The 27036-nt window shown below is 45.2% G+C and overlaps 1 protein-coding gene across 12 annotated transcripts in view; it reads right to left on the reverse strand.

Annotated features, from left to right (window-relative positions):
• The window catches only part of SYNE1 (spectrin repeat containing nuclear envelope protein 1), a 707535-nt gene that overhangs the window by 328347 nt on the left and 352152 nt on the right, over window positions 1-27036 (reverse strand). For all 12 annotated transcript variants that reach the window (XM_068232018.1, XM_068232025.1, XM_068232014.1 and 9 more), the window contains 8 exons: window positions 19865-20047; window positions 16259-16360; window positions 13470-13673; window positions 11121-11328; window positions 9639-9751; window positions 7910-8115; window positions 5671-5826; window positions 956-1247 (listed from right to left, as the gene is read on the reverse strand). In XM_068232018.1, coding sequence (XP_068088119.1) covers window positions 956-1247; window positions 5671-5826; window positions 7910-8115; window positions 9639-9751; window positions 11121-11328; window positions 13470-13673; window positions 16259-16360; window positions 19865-20047 — 1464 coding nt within the window. The remainder of the gene's footprint in view (window positions 1-955; window positions 1248-5670; window positions 5827-7909; window positions 8116-9638; window positions 9752-11120; window positions 11329-13469; window positions 13674-16258; window positions 16361-19864; window positions 20048-27036) is intronic.

A 27036-nucleotide genomic window follows, 5' to 3' on the forward strand; every position in this document is an offset into this window, starting at 1 on the left:
GAGTAGTTTCTAGGCGTTTTTGTTACAGAAGCTGTTCAGTAACAGCTTTACTGTAACAATATTTGTAATCTGCTACACCAAAACGCTCCCAAAAACACTAGGCGTGTTTAGAAAACGTCTCTAAACATGCCTAGAATCGCTCTGAAATCTTCTCCAAAAATCGCCAGCGTTTTGAGGATCTGCTAAAGGTTATGGTGTGCACTGGGCCTCACTCTTCCTATTGTAATCTAATGCAGTTATGTTGTAGAGGTGGCACACCTTACCCTAAGTCCGGGTGCTGTAACCTGTGGATGCTGAGCCCAAACATCCGACAATATAACAAGCAGGAAAAAAGTCCAGGTCAGCACACCGTTAGAAGATGCAGGTTTCTTCAATTTATTGCTTCATTAGCACATGAATATGACAATTGTTTCGGGGCCACAGCGGGTCCCCTTCTTCAAATAGTGCAAACAAACCTGTTTGTTTGCACTATCTGAAGAAGGGAACCCAATGTGGCCCCGAAACAATTGTCATATTTATGTGCTAATGAAGCAATAAATTGAAGAAACCTGCATCTTCTAACGGTGTGCTGACCTGGACTTTTTACTTGCTTGTTCCTATTGTAATCTAAGGCCATTTTTTGTGGAGGAAGAGAGAGGGGCAATTAAAATACCTGTATGTTTTGGGATGTGGGAGAAAACCAGAGTACCCAGAGGAAACCCACACAAACATGGGAGAACATACAAACTCAATGCGTTTGTGTTCTAGCCCAGATTTGAACTGGGGGCCCTAGTACTGCAAGGTGAGACTGCTAACTGTATGGCTAGGAGATTTATGTATGAGAAAACTGCAAAATGAATGAATTAACAAAATGAAGAGATACAAATATTTCGAGGGTTGAGCTGTGTTCCAACAGGTAACAAATGTATTTCTCAAACAAGTCGGTTATGATGGAACAAGACATATAAGTGTTTACCTGAACTTGCAGCAGACGCTTCTCAAGTGTGCTTTTACTACCCACAGTACTCTCAGTAGTGGAGAGCTGGTCCTGAATATCTTTCAGCCATGCCCATGTGGTTTGCAATGCCTCTTCAAAAATCTGATGCTCCTGTAGAGCCACTTGGCACAGACGGAGTTTCTCCTTAATTATCTTCACTAAGTTTTGATAGCTTGTGAGGAGCAGTGAGGACTGGCGAACCTCTTGTCCATCCCCACGCCTCTCCTCATGGAGGGATTGAGCTCGCTGACAAAGCTTATCAAATGAGTCTCTATAAAACAATAAAAGAACATGCATGTAGAGGGAACAGTAACAGAGTGCATACAATTTGACTTTCTGGTTGTTCCATGAAATGCGGCAGCAAAACAAATCCATTTACTGAAATCTCTCTCTCCCTCCAGCAGCTCAAAAACCTCACAAACATTTAAATCCCATTCACATTTGCTTACTCTCTCCCTCCTACTCTTACTTGCAGCTGGTGATATATCACCCAATCCTGGGCCACAGCCTGCTGCCAGACAAGCATCCCCTGCTGACCTGCTTCATACACTTCACTGCCCTCTGTCCACAAATAACCTCAACACCCATCCTTGCTCCAACCATATTTCTATCCATCCCACCCACAAACACATGCTCCCCCTACCCTGCGGTCTCTGGAATGCCAGATCCGTCCGCAATAAACTTACAGCAGTCCACAACCTATTTCTCTCCAAATCCCTCACCATCCTCGCACTCACTGAGACATGGCTCACCCCCTCTGACTCTGCCGCAGAGGCTGCCCTCTCCTACGGGGGGCTTCACCTGAGTCACACCCCCAGACCAGACAACAGGAATGGGGGAGGGGTGGGTCTGCTCCTCTCCCTATCCTGCACCTTCCGTGTCTTCACCCCACCTACCTCTCTACAATTCACGTCATTTGAGGCCCACACCATCCGCCTCTACCACCCCCTCCCGGCCATTGTTGCGGTCTTATACCACCCTCCGGGCTCCACCCCACAATTTCTCGATGACCTTGCCTCCTGGCTCCCTCACATCCTCTCCTCTGACCTCCCCAACATCATCCTTGGGGATTTCAATATTCCCATCGATGAAGCCCAGAGCTCCGCTGTGACCCGGCTACTCACCATTGCCAACTCACTTGGACTAGTACAACACGCCAACACCCCCACTCACACTGCAGGTCACACTCTCGACCTTATATTCACTAAATCCACCACTATTGCAGACCTTGACATTGCACCCTTTCCACCCTCAGACCATCACCTTCTCACCTTCAACCTCCTCACGGAAGGCACCTCCAAATTACCCACCCACCCACCTGGTCGATGGCAGCGAGACCTACACAAGCTCAACCCTAGTGTCCTTGCTGACCCCCTCCATGCCCTCTCCTCCACTCTCCCCACCCTAACCTGTCCTAATCTTGCTGCAGCTTAGTATCGCCAAACTCTCTCATCAGCCCTAGAGAAAGCTGTTCCACCAATATTTCGCCGCAACCGACCCCCTAACCCCCAGCCCTGGCGCACTACCCATACTCGCAACCTCCAGAGGAAAACACACGCCACTGAATGGAAATGGAGAAAAACTAGACTTAACCAGGATTTGCTGCAGTACAAGACCAACCTGCTGCAGTTCCACACTGCCCTTCAACTCCCTGCTTAAAGGGACACTTAAGTAAAAAAAAATGAGTTTTACTCACCTGGGGCTTCCAATAGCCCCCTGCAGCTGTCCGGTGCCCTCACCGTCTCCCTCCGATCCTCCTGGCCCCGCCGGCAGCCACTTCCTGTTTCGGTGACAGGAGCTGACAGGCTGGGGACGCGAGTGATTCTTCGCGTTCCTGGCCACAATAGCGCCATCTATGCTGCTATAGCATATATCATATACCATATAGCAGCATAGAGGGTGCTAATGTGTCTGGGAACGCGAAGAATCACTCGCGTCCCCAGCCTGTCAGCTCCTGTCACCGAAACAGGAAGTGGCTGCCGGCGGGGCCAGGAGGATCGGAGGGAGACGGCGAGGGCACCGGACAGCTGCAGGGGGCTATTGGAAGCCCTAGGTGAGTAAAACTCATTTTTTTTGTTTGACTTAAGTATCCCTTTAAACCCACCACCCCACCCTCCGTTTCCTCCCTCGCTTCCACAGATTTAGCCACCCACTTCCCCAACAAAATTGTCTCTATCCACCAAGAAATATCCAATCTCCAATCTTCACCTCCCACCCCTTCCCAACCAGCTCTTCCTCCACCCTATCGTCCCCTCACATCCTTCACTCCTACTACCACCGAGGAAGTCAACCACCTACTGCAGACTTCCCATACCACTACTTCCCCCCTTGACCCCATCCCTTCTGATTTACTCCAGCCTCACTTCACGGAATTGGCCCCAGTCCTCACTACCCTGTTCAACCTCTCCCTATCCACAGGCACCTTCCCCTCAAACTTCAAGCAGGCCACTGTACTACCCCTGCTCAAGAAACCTTACCTCGACCCCTCGCTACCCTCCAACTACCGTCCTATCTCCCTTCTCCCCTTTGCCTCAAAACTCCTTGAGCGTCTGGTTCACAAACGCCTGACCCAGTACCTCAATGCCAACTCACTGCTAGACCCACTGCAATCTGGATTTCGGCCTGCCCACTCAACCGAAACTGCTCTCACCAAAGTGGTCAACGACCTTGCCTTAGCTAAAGCTGAAGGTAAACACTCCATTCTCCTCCTCCTTGACCTTTCAGCAGCTTTTGACACAGTAGATCATCCCCTACTCCTCCAGTCCCTCCAGTCTTTGGGCATTCACGATCTCGCCCTGTCCTGGCTTTCATCCTACCTCTCCAACCGCTCCTTTACGACCGCCTTCAGTGAGTCCTCGTCCACCCCCAACCACCTCTTGGTGGGAGTCCCCTAAGGTTCAGTCCTTGGCCCCCTACTGTTCACCCTATACACATCCTCCATTGGCAAGGTTATCTCCTCCTCGGGTTTTAACTATCATCTGTATGCAGATGACACCCAGATCTACCTCCACACCCCTGACATATCCACCACTACCATGGACAAGGTCTCCTCCTGCCTATCAGCCATCTCCTCCTGAATGTCCTCCTTTGGGTAAAGACAATGCGTGGCGAGTGCACACGATGAAATCCACTGTAACAACTTCAACGCTGGTGGTGCATCAACCGGATATGATTACATAGGTCATTCATTATTTTCAAAAGAGAGGGGTAAAGATTCCAGGAGCAGCTCACCATCACTTTAAAAAATTACCATTTAATCCAACATCATTAAAAAAAGAATGAATCAGCTGTACACACTGTTAAAAATATATACTTATCAGACACATCAGTGAATATAGAGGTGCAGAGGATGAGTCGACGGCCGTTTCGCCCCCACTTAGGGCTTTCTCGAGACCGAACCTTCTCGAGAAAGCCCTAAGTGGGGGCGAAACGGCCGTCGACTCATCCTCTGCACCTCTATATTCACTGATGTGTCTGATAAGTATATATTTTTAACAGTGTGTACAGCTGATTCATTCTTTTTTAATGATGTTGGATTAAATGGTAATTTTTTAAAGTGATGGTGATCTCCTCCTGGATGTCCGCTAGGTTCCTGAAACTAAATCTAGACAAAACGGAATTTATGATCTTCCCACCCCGGCCATCCACGAACCTCCCAGATGTGCATGTCACTGTTAACCACACTACCATTTAGCCTACCTCTCATGCCCGCTGTCTGGGTGTCACCCTGGACTCCGCACTCTCCTTCACTTCCCACATCCAAAACCTCACAAAGTCCTGCAACTTCCACCTTCGTAACATCTGTAAGATTCGCCCTTTCCTGACCTCTGCCACCACCAAACTCCTCATCCATGCCCTCATAATTTCCTACATGACTGCTGCAATGCCCTGCTGTCTGGTCTCCCTATGACCCGAACAGCCCCACTGCAGTCCATCATGAATGCGGCAGCCAGAATTATCCACTGCTCCCTTCGCTCCACCACGGCAGATCCCCTCCTAGAATCCCTCCACTGGCTTCCTATCCAGTCCAGAATCAGATTCAAGATACTGTGTCTGACCTACAAATCTGTCCACAAAACCTGTCCAACCTACATTTCCGATCTTACTCAGAGGTACACACCAAGCCACTCACTCCGCTCTTCCAATGAACTTCGCCTAACCGCCTCCCGCATCACCCAGTCCCATGCACGCCTCCAGGACTTCTCAAGAGCTGCTCCAACACTATGGAACTCCCTACCTCCACCCATTAGGGCAGCCCCCTCCTTCAACATCTTCAAGAAAGCCCTCAAAACTCACCTTTTCACTCTGGCCTACTACCCCTCACAAGTGCTCTAAACCTACAGCTGAACTCTGGTCCCCTACCGTTCGTGTCCTTACCTCTCCCTCTAGATTGTAAGCCTTTGGGCAGGGTCCTCCTCATTTTGTGTCCTACCTGATCATGCTCCTCCATTACTGTGCACCCATGCTATGCATCTGAGTGAACCTAACTTGCCTAATCTCCATGCTCCCCTCTAGTGACTGACTAAGCATTACCTGGTACTCATACTGTGCTGTGTGATCTGGTTTTCTTGTATTCCTGTATTGTCATATTTCTGTATGTCACCCCTAAATATTGTCTGTAACCTAAATTAATGTTCAGCGCTGCGTAACATGTTGGCGCTTTATAAATACAATAAATAAATAAATACATTTACCTTGCAGCCAGTAATTCCTCTAGAAACATTTCCACTTTATGCATTTCATTTTTCTTTTCTGGAATGTGTTGCTTGCTCTCTCCAAGAGTTTCCGTCCTGATCCGCTCCTCTAACTCATGAATCCATAAACTTAATTTTTTATGTTGATCTTCAAAGCTGAAAGCATAAACTAAGTGCATTACTCTATAATTCATTCCATTTGGTGGCAGCATTTCACTGCATACCGGTTTAAAACAATTTACCCTAAACCTGTTCATGTTTAGAGGACGGGCAGATACACAGGCACAACCTAACATCGTTCAGAGCCTTGTGGCAGACAGACCTATATATAAACAAACAGTTGTCTTGGCCAAGCATCTGTGTTTATGACTTTGGAAAGTAGAGGCTCATGGCCCATACTCACGGGCTACTTTTTGTCCTGTCGCCAGCACACGGGAGCGTGTGCGCGACAGGTTCCCCTCCGTGTACACACGCGGAACAGGGATTACTGAAGTGACGGAAGCTGTCGCCGACGTTCCTCCCCCTCGCAGGAAGCGGCGTACATTTTCTATTATGTTGCTGTCGCTAGTCCGCATACTCACACGGACTAGCGACAGCTGCGGCGAGGTTGTGGCGGCAACTGTCGCCGGGCGATTGACCGCGCCAATTGCCTGGCGACAGCAGCGACGAGCGACGGTTCAGGGTGCGCGCCCGTGTTGCGCCTCATACTCACGGGCGACCTGTCGCCGCAACATGCGCGCGCCGCGTGTTGCGGCGACAATTGTAGCCCGTGAGTATGGGCCATAAGGAATGGCGAACACCCAGCAGATGCGGGCAATCAACCATTCACAATAGACTGGTCACAGCAGTTCTTAGTTCTACCCACAGATGTTAAACCTAGATTGGGTAGCAGTCATCTTTGAGAACCTTAAACCAATCTCCAGCGAAAAAGCTAAAAAAAAAAATAGTTCTATGATGTGAAAAGGGGTTGGTTAGAACAGTTACTGCAGTGTGTCTAAAGGTGCCAATGGATAATCAATGCTTTCCGATCATTGTTAACATTGATCAAAAAAAAAAAATCTGTGGTGCACACTAACAAATGAAAACCTGCTAACCAATCCGATCAGTTTGACGGCATCAATCCAAAAAAAATGAATCAATTCGAAAAAAAAATGATCAAGTTGGTTAGAAAGCTTCCATCCGTTGGTCGGCATGACTGATTGATCATAACGATGATCAGAAACAATCTATCGTCCGTGGGACATGTAGCATTGTAAGGAAAATGAATAGATGTGTTTTTTAATACTTTTATTCAAAAAACAAATTTGAAACCTACACCTAGGAGAGATCATCCTGTGCAGTGTGAGGTAAGATATCTATAGATGTTTAAATACAGCTGATTGCAAATGGGTAAACCTCATTTAAGTTAATTCAATTGTGTATGCATTAAGGAACGGTACCTAATCCTAATATTAACCACTTTATTACAACAGGTTATTTCCCCTAAAAAAACAGAGCAATTTTCACATTTCACCCTCATCCTATTCACTCGCCAATAACTTTAACGATACTTATCACCCTAAATTGATCTATATATTGTTGCATATTGTTGGGAATGATTTTATTTTATATGCATTTTAAAGGGAATATTAAAAACAAAATGAAAAAAACAAAAACATTTTTTTCTGTTTTCAGCCATTATTGTTTTAAAAAAAATGTTATAAATAAAACCCACAAGTATTATTTGCCCATTTGTCCAGGTTATTAGAAGATTTAAATTGTGTCCGTAGTGCAATGCATGGTGACAATATTTTTTGGGGAAATAAAGGTGTATTTTTTCTATTTGTGTTTCTTTACACTAAATCAATAATGACAAGCCCTAATTTGCAAAAATGATAGTGATATACCCTTATGACATACATATAAAAGAAAAAAATCTCTACGGTAACTATTCGTTTTTTTTTAAAGCTGTCACTTTTTTTGTACTGGCATTTTGATCGGTGAACGGGAACACATGTTACTATTCACCAATCAGTACTCTGCCGCGGAGGGCAGAGAGGCAGGCATGAGCAGGGGCATGGCCACACGCTGCTGTAAACTGCAGGATACGTGTATCTACGCATCTGGGGCTGAAGTGAAGTCCACAGTACTGCCGTGCTGTACAGGTTAAGGAATTAGCCACAATTAAGGAGCAGTATCTAATCCTAATATTCAGGAATTATCCACAATCTCCCTAGTATAAATGCATGCAACTACCCACCTTCCAAGCTCAGATACACAATCTTCCAATGCCTGCTTGTCTTTTAGACATTGCTTTTTGAAGCCCTGGAACTCCTGTTCTGCTTTTGATGTCTTCTCCTGAATGCTGAGGACAACTGGTTTTGGCAGACAGTACTGAATTCTTTCTCCTTCTTCAGTGGCCTTATCTAATTTACTTTGGCCTTCGCTGATCGAATCCAATACATCCTATGTTGAATTTACAGAAAATAAGTTGTCATACCATGTATAAAACTTGGCACTAGCAAAATTAAGTATAGGAGTAAGTTTCATTCTTTTACCATCAAAAGCAAAAATAACCTTGCAGTACTCTGGAATGTAATAAAAAATAAGGAAAACCTCTGCAAGTGATTATTTTAAACCTAGTTACTAGCAGGAATGTTTTTGTAGGCCTATAAATGAGTCTTCACTAAAAATTTGATATTGTGAAACAAGATAATACAAATAACATTTATACCGCGCTTTTCTCTTGGTGGACTCAAAGCGCCAGAGCTGCAGCCACTAGAACGTGCTTAGCAGGCAGTAGCGGTGTTAGGGAGTCTAGCCCAAGGACTGCTTACTGAATTGATCTAAGAACTTCCTATATCGCCTTTGCATTGTGGCACAGCTAACTGACTGTTATATGATCTAATATACCTTACAGGATATATTGTAAACCAATATTAATAGACAATCCTGTCCATAACAAATACTGCTGCCTAAGCTGCATACTACATTTTCTATATAGACAGTCCACCTTCAAGCAGTAACATTACTCTAGTTGACATTGAAGAAATATGAATGATTTAAATTGTTATAGATCTTTTTGACTTCCTGATTTTCCTTTTACTGAACACATTTTTAAAAATATTTTTTCTGATTTTCTATATATAGTAACAGTGGGGTGAGTTAGATTAGAGAACAGTGGGGCAAGATTCATCAAAACCAGTAAAGAAAAACTGGAGCACAACTAGTGCAAAATTGAATTGAAGCAGATGTCCATACCAAGGAATCTGATACTTAAAAAACCTGTTTTGCGCCTATTTGACTAGCAACATTTAATCATACAGTATGTAGTAACTTTCACAGTTTTTATAGCTTCTGTACACTTAATTGGATGATTGAAGAGAACAAAGATAAATGTATCTCCTCTTCACTGCATTTATACTTTGGTAAATCACCAAGTGGGTCAGCATAATGCTTTCCCAGACATCATACTCAACACATATTTACTTTTTCCCTTAGAACAATGCATTTAAAGAATGTACAGTTAGTGGTTGTGTTATGCCTATTAAACACCAAGCAATTTCCCAACAGATTGATGGGTCGAATCAATAATTTCTGACAGGACCGATCTGATTTCTGATCAGATCGTGAAAATCAAGTGATCAGAAAATCAAACGTAAAAACGATCGGAAACCTGATCGGACATGTCGGAAATTATCCATTCAACCCGTTAATTTGACGAGGAATTGCATGGTGTGTATCAGGCATTAATATAAGAGTCCCAAAGATAAAAATGTTAAAATCAAACGTAAAGAGAAAGCAGCAAGATAACTTCCTCCTCTTGGTCTGTATTGACATCTATCAAAACAGTAGACCATTTAGGAGGCAATGAACAATGAAGAAGCACATTGAACAGTCATTGGTGATCATGCAGTTTCATCAGGTATTCAGTGTTTTATTACAAGGATAAACACAAATACCCTAATAAGGACTAACTTATATTTCACCTGCAAGTGCTGTATTTTGCCTTCCAAGGTCTTGCTGTCTCCTGACCAGTTTGAAGAGCCTGTAACATTTTGTTTTGCTTCTTCAAACCATTCATCAAATTCATTCATGGCATCTGTATTAAAATAAAAACAAACAAATCAAAAACCCCATCAATATCTGTTTAAGGAAAACACAAATCAGGTCCCAGGTCATTCAAACAAGAATTTGTTAGATGTTATTCATAAAAAGTGATGATGAAACAATTTATAACCCACAAAATGGTTTCCAGTTATGTTTTTTTATGTAGACTTTATTTACTTTCTTAGAATTCTAAAATAATTTCTAAAACTGTCAAACGACATATATTTAAAACATGAATTATGGAAGTGCTCCTTCTGTGCATGCATGTTCCATTATTGGCCCCACTTGTCTGTAAATGAAAACATTTCAGCTGTATTATAAAGATGGGAACCATTTGAAGGTGATACTGAGAAGCTCATTGCACATACAACAGAGAGGGAGAACAGAGATACGGATGCTTCTGAAAGCAAATAAGACAAATTATACTATACAGTGATCACTGCAGGATGCAGCGTTTCATCTTCTATACAATCCCTGATTTATGGAAACGCCACACTGTCTGAGTAGGAAACATTTAGGGGCAGAAAGTTTACCATATTTTTTTTGTAATCTTGGGGGAACTTGTGTGAACTAAGGTTTTTTTTTTCTATGTCAATACGTATATTTGACATGGACATACATGGGTGTATGATGGAATGTAAATATCTTATTTGTGATCATTTAACAAAACTGTTACGTAATGAGGAGGGGAGAAATGACTGAAAAAAAATACCTTGGCCAATCGCTGTGGCCCCAAGTTCTTGAGATCAGGGATTGCCAAGGTTACAACAATGTTACTACAGCACAATATTAAAATATAAGGGGCCTGCATTCATATTTGCTAACGACCAGATTTTACTTAATACTGTCCCTGCTTGCTTTTGCACAGTTAAGAAATGATGTCTAACATGATTACCTATATATGTATAAAATAAAAAAGGTCCTGATAGTCTGACATTATCACTTTAACTTGGAATAAGTACAATGGATAAAGGCCATTCTTTGTGCATCTCTATAGAAAGAGTACAGTATATATTACAAGTAACAAGATGGGACATACAGATTTGGCTAACACTGGTAAACACATGATCTTATCATCAAAGCAGAGAGATCACTAAGAGAATAAAGTGCCTTGGCAAAAAAATATTTACGGTACACTTGTTTCAGGGTTTCAAACTGCTCCTTTGACTAAATGACACAGCTTTATTTAAATCACGTACTCAGTCACGCAACATGGGGAAAAAAAAGCGGACACGTTTCAGACTACACTTCTATGCTCTGCACTACCTTTGTGTACAAGATGAGCAGTTTCTCTTTCATTTTCATGTCTCAGTACTCTGCTTTAAACATTTAAAATATTGTGAATACAGATCTTCTCTTACCATGAAATCTTTTTTCCAGTGTCTCCTGCACAGCTGCTTGTGTTTTGAGACAGAGCTGGTTGGTGGCTTCATACTTTTTTATCAACGCAGTCATAGCTACCCCAGTGGCTTCCAGTTCTGCAGACCTGAAGCGTCGGCACAGAGTATTGAGGTTCTCTTGGGTGGTCTCAATGCTGCTTTGCTGAGCCTGAAGCTCTTTTTGCATCTCCTACATTGAAATATGTTGGATTACTTGCATCAGCCCAAATGTAAACATTCATTTTTTTTTGTTTCAAAGAATACACTTTTTTTTTTTTTACTATTTTTACTATTAAAGGGGGGGCACTTTTTTTGCACAAACAGAAGGTTCTTATACTATACCTATTACCTCAAAATGTTTAGACATGTTTAATAACCTGCATCCACCTATGGTAAACAGGCTGTAATGCCGCAAAGGTGACCATTAGGTGAGTACAGTGGCCACAGAAGCTCCAGATGTGCTCTAGCCCCCATATCTCCAGCCAACTGTTCTGCTTCCATTTCCCCCACCACTCCCCTAAGTGCCATCCCTATTGTATTCAAATCCAACCCCCCTGCCCCCCCCCCTCCCCCCCAAACACACACACACATTCACAGTCCCCTTGCTACTCTATTCCTTAAATTTGTAGGGAGTCTTATTTTCTCTTGTAGCTTTTGTCCCCTACCCATTCATTAGTAAAATCCCAGTCCAGTTATTGAATGTAGACCAGTTTTAGTCCTCTAGGTGTTTGACAAATGCAGTCTCGGTCTTGCCATTGAACTGGTTGCACTCCTAGTCCTTTCACTAGTCATAGTGCTGTAAATACAGTGTGGTCCCATTGTGTTCAGTGGGTCTCAGTATTTTCAGTGGTCAACGTGCAATAAGAGTGTGGTCTCTGTCCTGCCAGCGGTCACAAAGCAGCCAAAATTCGCTACCAATCCTGTCAGTGGTTTTTGTCAGATTGCTACAAATGCATATTTGTGATATTCTTTTTACAATGAACCACTCATCAAGGCACTATTAAAGGGGCACTGTAAAATTTAAAATATGTGCAAACATATACAAATAAGTACGTTTCTTCCAGAGTAAAATGAGCCATAAATTACTTTTCTCCTATAAGGCTGTCACTTAGGCCCGGTTCACATTAGCGGTCGCCGTCCGGAATCGCCGTGCCGGAGCCGGACCGCATGCAGAACGGACGGAACGGACGCACGGCATAGCAATGAAAGCCTATGCGTCCGTTCACATGCGTCCGTTTCGTCCGGACCGGATCCGGACCGGATCCGGACTCCGGCATAAGACCCAACATGCGCTATTTTTTGGTCCGGCTCCTCCGGCAGCCGTATCCGGAGCGGAGCCGGACTGCACCATCCGGCCAATACAAACCAATGAGAACCGGAGAGCGCACAACACACTGGCTAAAAATCCGGATGTTCTACCCCACTTCCTATGCGTATTGAAGCCGCGATTTTGGATGGGGACACATGGGCAAGCATTTTGGAGTGGAGCAGCAGTGATTTTAAACATGCTGGAGATGTTGGCAGTATGTCGGAGGTGGAGGTGAGTGCTAAACAGCGGAGGGCCTGATTCCACAGGTCCACCTTCTGCTGACCTCCCAGACCCCAACATTTTTATTCCTTTTCTACTATCTTTTGCCAAACGGATCCGGATCGCATCCTGATGAACACCTGATGCAAACTGACCGGATCCGGATCGGATCCGGATCAGAACCGTACGGTTCCGATCCGGACCCGGTCCGGATCCGGTCAGGTCATCCGGTCCGTTTGGCAGAGAACCGCAAGTGTGAACGGGGCCTTACAGTAGGCCGTAGAAATCTGGCAGAAGTGACAGGTTTTTGACTAGTCCATCTCTTCATAGGGGATTCTCAGCAAGGCTTTTATTCTTTATAAGTATATTCCCTAAAAATGATTTAAACAATGATGCTGGCCAGCTTCCCTGCTCCCTACACAGTTTTTTGGCAGTTGGACAGAGGAACTGCCATTCATTAAGTGCTTTTGAAAATAAATATATCCCTGAGAATCCCCTATAAAGAGATGGACTAGTCCAAAAGCTGTTACTTCTGTCAGATTTCTACAACCTACTGTAAGTGACAGCAACATAGGAGAAAAGTAATTTATGGCTCATTTTACTCTGGAAAAAATGTACTTCTTATTTGTATATGTTTGCACATATTTTAAACTTTACAGTTTTTCGCTGTAGTGCACCTTTAAATAGGTTGAGTAAGTTTTAAGAATGAAATCAACCAATTACATGCTTTTACTTACCGTAAATATGAGACTAGGATCTCATATAAAGATTCTCACAGATGAGATAACGATAAAATATCATACCTTTAGTTTCTTCAGGTCATCTGGTTCCTGACTGTTCGTATGTTTCAAAACTGACTCTTCAACTTTATTAAGCCAGGTGGTCATCTGATCAATAAATGTTTCAAGCTGCATTTTCTGAAGACTAAAGTCATTTAATGTCCCTTTGGCCACCTGAGACACTTCTTTGGCATGTTCCAGCTTCTGTCTTAAATCTGCTTCCATGAACTATATCAAGAAACAAAAGCAACAGTGAAGAAAACAAATTATGGTAATTATACGGTGTTAAATGACCAACAATTTGCATTGACCATGGAAGAAGAATCATGTGAATTGTGATTTCATAAACAACAGGCTTTATGAGAACATGTTCAGCTGCCTCACCTCTATCTTGCTATGAAGTCCAAGCCACAGACCTTCAGCAAATGATCAGCAAGTTACTCTATACATATGATCATGAGAGTCTAGCATGCCCCTGATTCCCACTGGGCCATCACATTTGACCATCAGCTGAGTCTACTGCTATGCTTCCTTACTCTTCCCTCTCAATGTCACTCCATTATGTGCCTAATACTGTCCCTCCACTCCCCTTCATAGCAACAGAACACGTCACTATCCTACAGGCTAGCAATGAGTCTGTACAGAGCTCAGCCCCAAACTGTCACCTGAGGGATTGAGTCCTAATTCCTGCAGGCAAAAGTAATTGTGCATGCGTATGCACCTCCAGACAGGGTTGATTCACTAAAAGTCCTGTGCAATTAGTGTGACCCACAGTACATGGATAACACAAGCATTGCTATGGTAATGTGCCCTAAGCACATTATGTATGAATAGAAACACTTATATTACCCATGTACCTTGGGGCCCACTAATTGCTTAATGTGCGGTACTCTGCTGACATAAGTACTGTTAATACTGTTGTGTGCTGTCTGCGCATGGCAATATTAATGGCTTCTAATGAATCAACCCCATTGTGAGAGATTGGAGTTACAAAAAAAGATATACAAGTTAGTACCACCCTATTACATCTAAAATAGCCAGTTGTGTGCAAACCTAAGAGACTGGAACTAAACAGCAAAGAACAAAAGCACAGTACTCCAGCACCAGAACTTCATAATAATCAGTATACAAATATTTTGTCTCTAAGGAGATGAATACATTTAATATACTATCATATAGCTATGGATATAGGAGGCTGAAGTTAGGCACAGGGCTGGTGTAGAGGCACAGGTTTAGTTAGACATATGGCGGGGTGGGGTGGCAAGAGTAAAAGTTCAGCAAAGGGTAGGGTAGTAATGGCAAAGCCCTACTGCAACCTCCAATTTTATTGCATAATAGCTGAAGACCCAGCGTTGCTCAGGTACGTATTTGGTTGTTGTTGGATCCGGCCACTTTTTCTAATCTTCACACACAGTAACTCAATTACCAAGTTTGTGAGCTTTGGGGTACTTGGCATCAATAACTTGAGAATGAAAGTAGTTTATAAATCAAACTACTCTGATTGGCTGTTTGTGGCTCTGCCCTCTTTTCTGAATTTGAATCCCAGTGACCCAATGACCGACTGTAGCAGGTTGAGACCTCTGCCATTAACAGTGTAAGAATGGTAGCAATTTAAATATTCCTCTTGAAAATCAATAGGTGAAATTTGATTGGCTGTTGTAGGCTCCACCCACTATACTGAATATTGATCCCAGTCACTCAATGACCAACTGTGCCAAGTGTGAGAACCCTGCAATTAACAATCTAAGAATGGCTGTAATGTATAATTTCCCATTTAAAATGAATTTCTGAAATTTGATTGGCTGTTCTGTGCTTCACCCACTTTCCCTGAATTTTTAACCTTGCCACCAAGTGAACGACTGTGCCAAGTTTGGGGACTCTGGCTTTATTACTGTGAGAATGGCAGCCTTTTAAATTTTCCCATTGATGTGAATGGCTGAAATCTGTTTGACTGTTTGTGGTTTTGCACAAATGTGCAGGGGAAAGGGCAAGGTGTGGGGGGGCTGAGACCCTCAGAATATATCTTTCCAGGCAGTAAGGGGTGTATAATAGGTTTCCTTGAAATCAGTCAGGGCGTTTACAAGTGATGCGGCACATACATACAAGCACGTCCGATTTTATATAAATAGATGACAGCTAATTTGTATTTATTAGCACTTTGGAGAAATGGTGACATTCTGTGTCTGCATGGATAGTGTGCACTTGCAGATGGATATGGGTGATGTCAGCAGGTAGGAAGTATCTGGAACATGAGCTTTTACTGTTGCTGACAGTGCAGAGAGCAGCTGGAGCTGGCCAGTAGTGACAGCTACTGTATATCTACAGCTGCATCTTTATTGTTAGCCTCCATTATTGTCTGCTTCAGAGAATTGGACAGTCTCATCATATTCACTCAGCTTCTAGAAAGGCGTCCACATGGTGCATTTAAATGTCATTATACTCACATATTTATCATAAAAACCCCCCAAATAAATGAAAACATGCCTGCGTTTTGCTTGTAGGAGTTAATGCAAATCAGACAAAGAGCAAAGACTAGTAATTAATAGCAGTTAATCAGAATCTAATAAATCTGGTGCTCTGCATTAACGGACTTTACCCATCATTATTTTCAATTGTACAATCTTTATCATTAACATAGCAACATCTGTAAAAGCAGTATACTACAGATAATTTGCAGTACCCAGATTGCATATAGTCACCTCTATTTTTAGACTTCGCTTGTGAGGGAGCACAGAACAATTTCAGCATGAATAATTTTGCTTTCAGAAAGCGTTTCAGGTTACAAAATGAACAATGTAAGCTGTAAATCCTACCTGAAGTTCTGCAGGGGGCTCCTGGCTCTTGGTCAGCTCTTTTAGTTCATAAACTTTAGAGTGAAACTCTTCAAGTTTCTGTCCTTTATTTGTCACTTCAGTCTGCAGCATCACGGAGCAGAGAATGGCGCGTAAAGGGAGAAAACACAAAGTTAAACAGTTTTTCCAGCAATCCCTTGATTTGAGGCCAAGCCACATTCCCCCTTTTAGAGTACGCAAATGAGTAAGAATTTTCCATGCTAAATTTTGAGTCTGTATACTTAATGAGAGAAGAAAACGTATTCTTCTTGTTATATGGCAGCTTTAAAAATGAAACCCTGTAGGAATACAGAACAACTTAACTCTAATTATTTTGTTCCTCGGGAAGAGTTTTGTGTATTCTATGGGAGAGAGGGAGAAGATAAATGCAGCAATGTACATAGCAAAGATAAGCTGTCACCATGGCATTGATAGGAGATAAGTTAAATGCAGCAGTGGGGAGATGTTTCAACTAAAAGCCTACTTTTAAGCAAAACTTTGATGCTATATTAGTATTTTTGAGTAACAGCCTAAATACTTAAAATAGTTTTGATAGTACTTTTCCACCTACTTTTGGTACTTTTTCAATTGCAAAGTGTTGAAAAGTTATTTTAAATTAATTATTTTATTTAGATGAAAAATTATCTCCTAGGAGAAAACTCAGAAGAAAAAGTATGGGCCATGGTGCAACACCAGATTTCATCAGCTCCAATTACTCTTTCAAGTTACTGAACAACTTGGGAGCAGCTTATGGCTCATCCCTTACGGCTTTAGGTGTTAGTCTACTTTAGGGGACCCAACGGGAAACCTCAAAGGGAACAGTTCTTCAATCACAGTACCCTCTTACAGCACAAAGCGTTGTGATTGGCCGAACATAGTTTACTACAGCCTACTGGAAACCTAGTAGTTTGAGAAAGTGCCGTCCCTATGAGGTTTCTTGCTGGGTACCCTAAGGTAGACGGTTTTATATGTTCCAAGACCCATGGCCCTCGTCACCTACAGTATGCACAGAAGCTTGATTTTTGTTGCTTGAGTGAATTGATCCCAATGGTCTAGATTAGAGCAAAAATATAGTTTCTCAAAATATAGTTTGGTGATGGGCCATGATGGATCACTAAATGACTGACATGGCCTCTATTGTTTGGTGCCTCCCACTGATCATCCCTCTCTCCTCTCCATTAAACAAAACAGAACAGGATCCTTGGCCATAGTCTAGCAACATGACTGCACAGTGATCATCATTCCTAAAACGGTTTCACTTGACTGATCAAAGACGATCGTTCTGGATGACTACAGGACATCTCTATTGCTGTATATTTATACAGGGTCAAGCAATAATTGTATACAGTATTTACAAAATCCCACTGTTCAGTATCCTAAATGTTTTTTATCACCATAATAAAAGTACAAATACAAAGCATCATGGAGATAAAAAAAAATCCATAGTACTCAGTACTTTACTTCATAGTTCCCCAACCCTGTCCTCAAGGCCCACTAACAGTACATGTTTTGCAGAAAACCACAAACATTCACAGGTGAGGTAATTAGTGTCTCAGCAGAGCTGATTAACTACCTCTGTGGATTTCCACAAAACATGCACTGTTGGTGGGCCTTGAGGACAGGGTTGGGGAACTCTGCTTTGCTTTGAAACAAGGTAACAAGAACTGTGTTGACATTTAATAATTATGTCAGACAGGTAGCAAGGCAAAACAGGCAGAATACAAAAAAGGTAAGGCAGCTTGAACCATTTACATTCCTAGAGAACAGAATAGCATTAGAATCAGTTTCAACAGCAGGAGGGAAGGTGAGGGGAAGCATGACCAACACCTCCTCCCTGATGTCACTGCAGGAAGCTGAGTAGTTGTTACAAACCATCCAGTCTCCAGTAGAGCATAAAGCAGAGGCTAGATTACATGACTATGGGACTTTAGCTGGTGATTATGGTAAGCATCGTTATTTTTCATACTGATGTTTATTTGTTGGGGAGGTGAGTAAATAAGGATGGGGGTCTGCGGTCATTTGCTTTTAAATAACAACTTTTGTATTTTATGCATCCATTTCTACCACAAATAATTATAGACAAAGAAGTCACGGCCACAGCTGAAGCCACTGCAAATTCCTAGTTACATAAGTAATAGCTTGATTTGTACTAGTTAAGTGACTGATTCTCTGGCAGCCTTACTTGATAAATGTCCCACTGTCTGGATTTAAAATATATAGCAGGCGCTTTACCTGGCTAAGAGCCTTAAGACAACTGTCAACAGTGGTTTCAGCTGTGGTTGTGACTCCTTTGTCTGTAATCCATTGTGGTAGAATTGGATGCATGAGATACAGAAGTTGTTATTTTGAAACCAAATGACCACAAATTCCCATCCTCATTTACAAGTCATGCCCGTATCACACCCTTATCTGACCATGAATGATTGATTAGCAAATGACATGTTCATCTTTCAGATCACATTAGTATTTTTTCCATTCTGATACATATCTAAATAGGAATTCCTCCTATAGAAAGTATTAATTGAAAAAAGCGTTCCCAGCTGAGAAAACTGTTGCAATAAAACAACTGTTTGCAAACAGAGAATCAACTGTTGCTTGAGATCACTGGCAATATTAATTGTCAAACGGTGATGATTCCTGTACTATATACATAAACTGGTAATCAGATAATTGCCACTTATATAAATAATAAATCACACATATTGGTCTCTACTTTGAAGGTGGAGAATGCTACATGCATGTTGGGGTAGGCAACTAATGGTGGAATATTGATGCCCTTCCCCCTTTAATATGCAAATCTTATCTCTTCAGTAGTAATATGCAAATCTCATCTCTTCTGTTCAGTAAGCCAGCACCTATTTAGTTCGGAGACCGTGGGCAACACTAACACTGCTACTGTCTATAGAGCGCACCCTAGTGGCTGCAGCTCTGGCGCTTTGAGTCCACCAGGAGTAAAGTGCGATATAAATGTTCTGTGTCTTGTCTCTGGGTCTAATCAGGAAATAATCAGCTATCACCGGAACCCCAATTACGGTGTGTGAGCGGTGTATATGATGCAGGCCAACATGTATTATACAAATGTAAATTTATTTATCTAGCATAGTGTCCTTGCAAACCTTCAAGCCTCTATTATATTTATAGAATTAATATTACAATATGCACTTGCAACATTTGGAAATAACTGTTCTCATTGGAGTGTTCCTGTATCCCCAGTTGCAAAGTCCAAGGTTTAGTTAGCACACCAGAGTAAGTCTGTAGTATTTATTCCTCAAAGCAAGTCAATACAATTGTTAGCTCTGGTGTGCTAACCAAACCTTGACCTTTGCTACTTGTACTAGGTGTCTTGCTTGGCACTTTGGTTATGCACCCAACCTACATGCGGTAAGGTGTGCCACTTCCAAATCCCCTGACTACCTTGTATTGCCCAGTTGTCACATGCAACGGAACAATCATACGGTTTGCAAACTTTTGTACAGTGCCAATTGGCATCTAGTGAGAAAAAAGGGCCTGGATTTATGTGTTTGTTTCACTGAGAAAAAAGGGTATATTATAATTACAGTAGTGAAAGGGATATGGTTTAATGCAAACCTGAAATTCAGCCAGAAAGGACTTCAGCTGCTGACTGCTGCTCAGGTTGGTGACATTCTCATTCATCTGGGAGATGGAGTTAGTAGACCACCCATCAATTTCATCATTAATGCACAAGACATCTTCCCATAAGGCCAGGCTCACACTAAGCCTTTCCAAGTTCTCATCTATCCGCTCTAGAATCTGTAAAGAACATCAGAAAGCATGTTACAGAAGCAGCTATATTTTCTGTTTATACGGTCAAGTCATTGCATTGTTCAGAAAACCTTAGTAGTTATTTGTAACAAAAAAGTATGTAAAGTAAATACCAAACTGAATGCTTCAGAGAATAACAGAAACATCACAGTTAAGGTGTACACTTAGCCCTGCCTTCCATAATGATTTAGGAAAAGGATGAGGTTATTAAAGCAGACCAGTGGTGCTCAGCAGAGCTCGAATATTCGAGTAGCTCGAATATTCGAGCTCTTTCTCAGCTATTCGAGCTCGGTATTCGAGCTCCGAATAGCTAGAGCTATTCGAATGGGGTATTCGAGTAGACTCGAATAGCCCATTCACTATTCGAGCTATTCGAGCAAACCGGCGCTATTCGAGCTCGGTACCGAGCTCGAATAGCGTCATAGCCCAGATTGATGTCCATAGAGCCAATCAGAGGGCTCCCAGGCCCTCTGACGGCAGCCAATCACAGAGGGGGACCCTGGCCAGCCCCTACCCTATAAATAGCGGCCGCCATGTTAGGTTTCTCCGTGCTTGCCTGAGACTTGCATAGAGAGAGAGTTGCTCCTTTGTGCTTTGGCTTAGCAAGAGCTCTATTGTGTTCATTTACCTAGCGTTTTTGCTCACATACACCTCCTATATACACCTATATTGTTGTTAGTTAGATAGACATTGTATTTTAGTTAGTAGCTTTTGTGTTACATAGACAGAGACACAGCTGCTGCAGGCTTACACAGCTTTAGGCCTCAGGGCCTGCCTGTGTGGGCAGCTGTTCTCTCCTGTCCTCTGTTAGTATATTTCTCTCATCTATACCAGTATTTCTGCTGCTGTCCTTTACTACTGATTGATTCTGTATTTAGTATTGTAGTTAGGCTAGGACACTCACTGTCACTGTTCATAGGCTAAGGCTAAGGCTACTAGCTCCTGCGTGTGTGCACTCACAGTCTTGTACACACACACTCTATTTCCTTCTGATTAGTGATTGATTATTGTAATTAGTTAGTTACTTACTGTTACTACTTGTTACTCTTACTGTACTAGGAGTCTAGGACACTCAGTCACTGTTCATAGGCTACTAGCTCCTGCGTGTGTGCACTCACTGTCTGTGTACACACTACACACACTCTATTTCCTTCTGATTACTGATTGATTATTGTAATTAGTTAGTTACTTACTGTTACTACTTGTTACTCTTACTGTACTAGGAGTCTAGGACACTCAGTCACTGTTCATAGGCTACTAGCTCCTGCGTGTGTGCACTCACTGTCTGTGTACACACTACACACACTCTATTTCCTTCTGATTACTGATTGATTATTGTAATTAGTTAGTTACTTACTGTTACTACTTGTTACTCTTACTGTACTAGGAGTCTAGGACACTCAGTCACTGTTCATAGGCTACTAGCTCCTGCGTGTGTGCACTCACTGTCTGTGTACACACTACACACACTCTATTTCCTTCTGATTACTGATTGATTATTGTAATTAGTTAGTTACTTACTGTTACTACTTGTTACTCTTACTGTACTAGGAGTCTAGGACACTCAGTCACTGTTCATCGGCTACTAGCTCCTGCGTGTGTGCACTCACTGTCTGTGTACACACTACACACACTCTATTTCCTTCTGATTACTGATTGATTATTGTAATTAGTTAGTTGTACTTACTGTTACTACTTGTTACTCTTACTGTACTAGGAGTCTAGGACACTCAGTCACTGTTCATAGGCTACTAGCTCCTGCGTGTGTGCACTCACTGTCTGTGTACACACAACACACACTCTATTTCCTTCTGATTACTGATTGATTATTGTAACTGCTAGTTGTACTTCCTGACTGTTACTACTTACTTACTGTACTAGGGACACTCACTCAGTCACCTCACCCACCAACCCACTCCATTAAAGTACCCCACTTTTCACCCGTCCTTTTAAAAAACTTTTGTCTATACGCCCAAAACATCGAAGATGTCTGGAAGTGGCAGCCAGCGCGGTTTGGGCAAGGGGAAGGGCAGCAAGGGAATCAGGAGGAGAGGGAGCAGCATTGTGGCAGGCCGCGGCCGCGCCACCATGCACAGTTCTGCAGCAGCAGCAGCAGCAGCGTCAGTGGCTAACATTCCTCCCATAGCCACTGGCCGTGGACGCCTTGGGCGCCGCCCAGCAGGAGCATCTGCAACTCACGCTGCAGAGACACAGCAGCAGCAGCGTGTAGCACCTGCTCCGATTTTCCTCCAGCCGGGTCGGAAACGTCCCATTGAGGAAAAGCATGCAGACACTGTGGTGCAACTCATGACGGAGGATGAGCAGCCCGCCATCAGCTCTGCATCTGAGGCCTCCACCCTCACCACCACCACCACCACCCCTGTTCGCAGCAGCCGCCCAGCAGGGTCTGGGGAGGAGGCCAGTTCACCGTCACTCGCCGACCTGTCATTCAGCAGTCTTTTGACCCCAGGCATCATGAGTAAATTGTCTGCTGTTGTTGGCGATCTTGAGGAGGAGATGCTGATGGGCACTTTGGGGGATGAGGGATTGGACAGCAAGACTGTGGCGACAGTCAAGCAGCCCATCCATGCATCAGGAGAGGAGTTTGGGGGGTCATCATCCCAGCAGGACATGTTTCAGGAGGGGGAGGATGATGGTGATGACCCGGTGACAGACAGAGACTGGGTGCCACCACCTCCAGGGGATGTCGTCCTCAGCAGCTCGGAGGAGGAGGAGGATGCGCTTGTGGGCCTTTCAAGGAGGCGCATCATTGCAAGCATTGGCAGCAGGAGGCAGGTCCCACAGCCTGCTGGTGTCTCAGGCTCAGCAGCAGCAGCAGCAGCATCTGCCAGTACCACCACCAGCCGCACCCAAGCCCCCCCCCCAATCACCACAGGGAGACAGGCAGCAGCGCTTCCATGCCGTAGGGGGATGTTTTTGTCACTAATCTGGCGATTTTTCACGATGCCCACTGTGTACAGCAAGTACGCCACTTGCAACCACTGTCAGCGGAAGTTGAGCAGAGGTGCAGACCCCTTAAAGTTCAGCACCAGCTCGCTCATAAACCACCTTGCTGCGAAACATTTCCACCAGCATGAGGAGTTCCAGAGGCTGAAGGCATCTGGTGCTGGCAGTGGCACCACACCCATCACTGCACAGCCTTCAGCAGCAGCAGCAGCAGCAACAGCAGCCACCCGCCCTCCTGCTCCTCCAGCAGCACCAGCAGGAGTGCGGAAACGCACTGCTCCTCCCCCCTCTGCAACTCCAGCCGCCGACACTGAGGCCTGTTCTGGCAGCCAGTCCTCAGTGGCCTCCTCCGCTGTGTCTGCTGATTCCCGTGCCAGCAAAAGGCCACGCCAGAGCCTTTTGAGCGAGTCCTTCCAGGGGGTGGTTAGGGCTCTGCCTCCCAGCAGCCGTCGCGTGCGGCAGCTGAACGGCTTGCTGGCACGGGCCATGTGCTCCCAACTCCTGCCGTACACGCTCGTGCAGGAGGGGAGCGACATTCGTGCGCTGCTTGCTTGCGCAGCCCCAGACTGGCAGCTCCCCAGCAGACACTTCTTTGCCCGCAAGGCCATTCCTGCACTGCACCGCTTTGTGATGGCCAATGTGGAGCGAGGGCTGGAGCACGCGGTTGGTGAAAGGGTCCACGTCACCATGGACTCCTGGAGCAGCCGCTTCGGGACAGGCCGCTACCTGTCCTTCACTGTCCACTGGGTCAGCTTGGTGGAAGGGGGTGAGGATGGGAGAGCAGCAGCGGGCACAGCAGCAGCAGCAACACAGTGGGTGGTGCCACCCCGCAGGGTCAGGGGAACTGCAGCAGGTTCCTCCGATCCTCTGCCATCCTCCGGCACACCTGGCCAAACCCCCCGCCTCAGCAGCAGCGTGAAGGCCCGCCACTGCCAAGCGCTGCTGCACTTGGTCAGCCTTGGGAAGACCAAGCTGACGGCAACCCATGTGTTGGCCAAACTCCAGGAGCAGGAGAGGATTTGGCTGACCCCCAGAGGCCTCAGAGTCGGAGAGGTGGTGGCCGACAATGGGGCCAATCTGGTTGCCGCAATAGACAGGGGAAGCCTGACCCACATCCCCTGTCTTGCCCACGTGCTGAACCTGGTGGTGCAGAAGTTCCTGCGCACCTACCAGGGGATGGGCGAACTGCTGGAAATGGCAAGGAACGTTGTGCGTCACTTCCGGCGCTCGGCTGCAGCCTGTGCGAGCCTGGAAGACGTGCAAAAGGAGCTGGATCTGCCACGCCATCGGCTGATCATTGACGTTCCGACTCGCTAGAACTCCACCCTGGCGATGTTGGAGCGTCTGGTTGAACAGAAGCACGCTGTCAACCAGTACCTTGCCCTGGCCACTGTTTCCGCCGCTCAGAGAAGGGACAAGACCAGCAACATCCCGTCCATCGTCCCCGATGATGACTGGAGGCACATGCAGCAGGTGTGCTTAGTGCTGGCTCCCTTTCTGCAGGCCACTAACATGGTGAGCAGGGACCATGCTATGGTCTGCGAGTGGGTGCCCCTGGTTTGTCTGCTGAACAGGGCCCTCGATGCTTTGCTGGAACAGGGAGCGGCAGCCTTGGACCAGCAGGAGCGGCAAGCAGCTGCACAGTCCACCTCTGAGGGGGAGGAGGAGGAGGACTTGGTGGAGGTCCCTGACCTTGCTGCTGATGAGGGGGAGCAGCACAGTGCAGCTGAGTTGGTGCGGGGGTGGAGAGAGGATGAGGCTGACGAGGCAGAGGAGGAGAAGGAGGACAGCAGCACTGCCGTCGATGTGCCAGCAAACGTGGCCCGCCTCTTCCCAATGGCAGCGCACATGCTGACGTGCCTGCGCAGGGACCCCAGGGTGACCCAGATGAAGCAGAGGGAGGACATCTGGATCAGCATGATGTTGGACCCACGCCTCAAGGGGAAGTTGAGCCAGTTCCTGCCGCCTGCAGGAGGAGACCCAGCGCAACAAATAAGGAGCTTGCAGCAGGCCCTTGTTGAGCGCTTGGAGGAAGCCTTCCCCCAGCCTTCCACCCCCACTGTCCAGCAGCCAGCACAGAGGCAGCAGCAGGTGCCTGCATCCAGCAGCAGCAAGCGCCCCACAGACCTGCTGTCTCTCAGCCACGAGCTCTACAGGACTGTAGAGGCTCCGGCAGCAGTGACTAGAGAGGAGGTGCATGCAGCAGCATCCTCCTCCGGTCACAGCCAGCGCCTGACCCGCATGGTGGCTGACTACATGGGGTCCTACAGCGGGCTTGACAGCGATGCCCCTGTTGATCCCATGGAGTATTGGGTCAAGCGCATGGAGATCTGGAGCGAGCTGGCGCAGTACGCCCTGGAAGTGCTGTCCTGCCCCCCTTCCAGCGTGCTGTCCGAGCGCTGCTTCAGTGCAGCTGGTGGCGTGGTCACCGAGAAACGCTCACGTCTGTCTCACAAGTCTGTGGACAGACTGACGTTTCTCAAGATGAACCAGGCGTGGGTGGAAGGCGAGTTCCTGGCCCCTGTTGTCGGCGAGAGGGGGACATGAACTGGCTAAGAACCATCGTTAATGTGCCTTACCACCCTTTACCACCTCCTGGCTCCTGCTCACTAAGCCAGCCTGGTTCACTCTTTGACTATTACGTCGCCTGCAGCCACACATTTTACACCTACAGTGGGCTGCTGTGTGCTGCTGCTGCTGTCTGTCTGTGTTTCCCACTGCCAGGGTACACAGATTTACCTTCTGCTGCCACTCTGCCACCAGCTATTACGTCAAACAATAGCTATATATCTGTGTAATTTCTTTTACAAACAAAACCAAAAAACCATTAAAAAAAAAAGGTTTAATTTTTCTGAGGTGCCCGGGTTGAAAACTGTGTTGTCCCAGTTGTGTATTGGACACAATGTGGGCTGCACGACCGCTGTCTGGGACCTCCTGTTGTGTTTATTTACGCCCTGGTATCACCGCTAGGTACCAGGGCTATTATGTCACGCTGCCTACCTGCTGCCACACTCACACTACTCCTCCATTCCTCCTGCTGCTGCTTTCTGTCTGTGTTTCCCACTGCTAGGGTACACAGAATTACCTTCTGCTGCCACACTGCCACCAGCTATTACGTCAAACAATAGCTGCTCACAATACTCCTCCATTCCTCCTGCTGCTGCTGCTGTCTGTCTGTGTTTCCCACTGCCAAGGTACACAGATTTACCTTCTGCTGCCACTCTGCCACCAGCTATTACGTCAAACAATAGCTATATATCTGTGTAATTGGTTGTAAAACCAAAACTACAAAACCATTACAAAAAAAGGTTTAATTTTTCTGAGGTGCCCGGGTTGAAAACTGTGTTGTCCCAGTTGTGTATTGGACACAATGTGGGCTGCACGACCGCTGTCTGGGACCTCCTGTTGTGTTTATTTACGCCCTGGTATCACCGCTAGGTACCAGGGCTATTATGTCACGCTGCCTACCTGCTGCCACACTCACACTACTCCTCCATTCCTCCTGCTGCTGCTGTCTGTCTGTGTTTCCCACTGCCAGGGTACACAGAATTACCTTCTGCTGCCACACTGCCACCAGCTATTATGTCAAACAATAGCTGCTCACATAATTACTCCTCCATTCCTCCTCCTGCTGCTGCTGCTGTCTGTCTGTGTTTCCCACCGCCAGGGTACACAGATTTACCTTCTGCTGCCACTCTGCCACCAGCTATTACGTCAAACAATAGCTATATATCTGTGTAATTGGTTGTAAAACCAAAACCATTACAAAAAAGGTTTAATTTTTCTGAGGTGCCCGGGTTGAAAACTGTGTTGTCCCAGTTGTGCATTGGACACAATGTGGGCTGCACGACCGCTGTCTGGGACCTCCTGTTGTATTTATTTACGGCCTGGTATCACCGCTAGGTACCAGGGCTATTATGTCACGCTGCCTACCTGCTGCCACACTCACACTACTCCTCCATTCCTCCTGCTGCTGCTGTCTGTCTGTGTTTCCCACTGCCAGGGTACAC

The sequence above is a fragment of the Hyperolius riggenbachi genome, chromosome 4 (assembly GCF_040937935.1).
Source record: "Hyperolius riggenbachi isolate aHypRig1 chromosome 4, aHypRig1.pri, whole genome shotgun sequence".
Lineage (NCBI taxonomy): Eukaryota > Metazoa > Chordata > Amphibia > Anura > Hyperoliidae > Hyperolius > Hyperolius riggenbachi.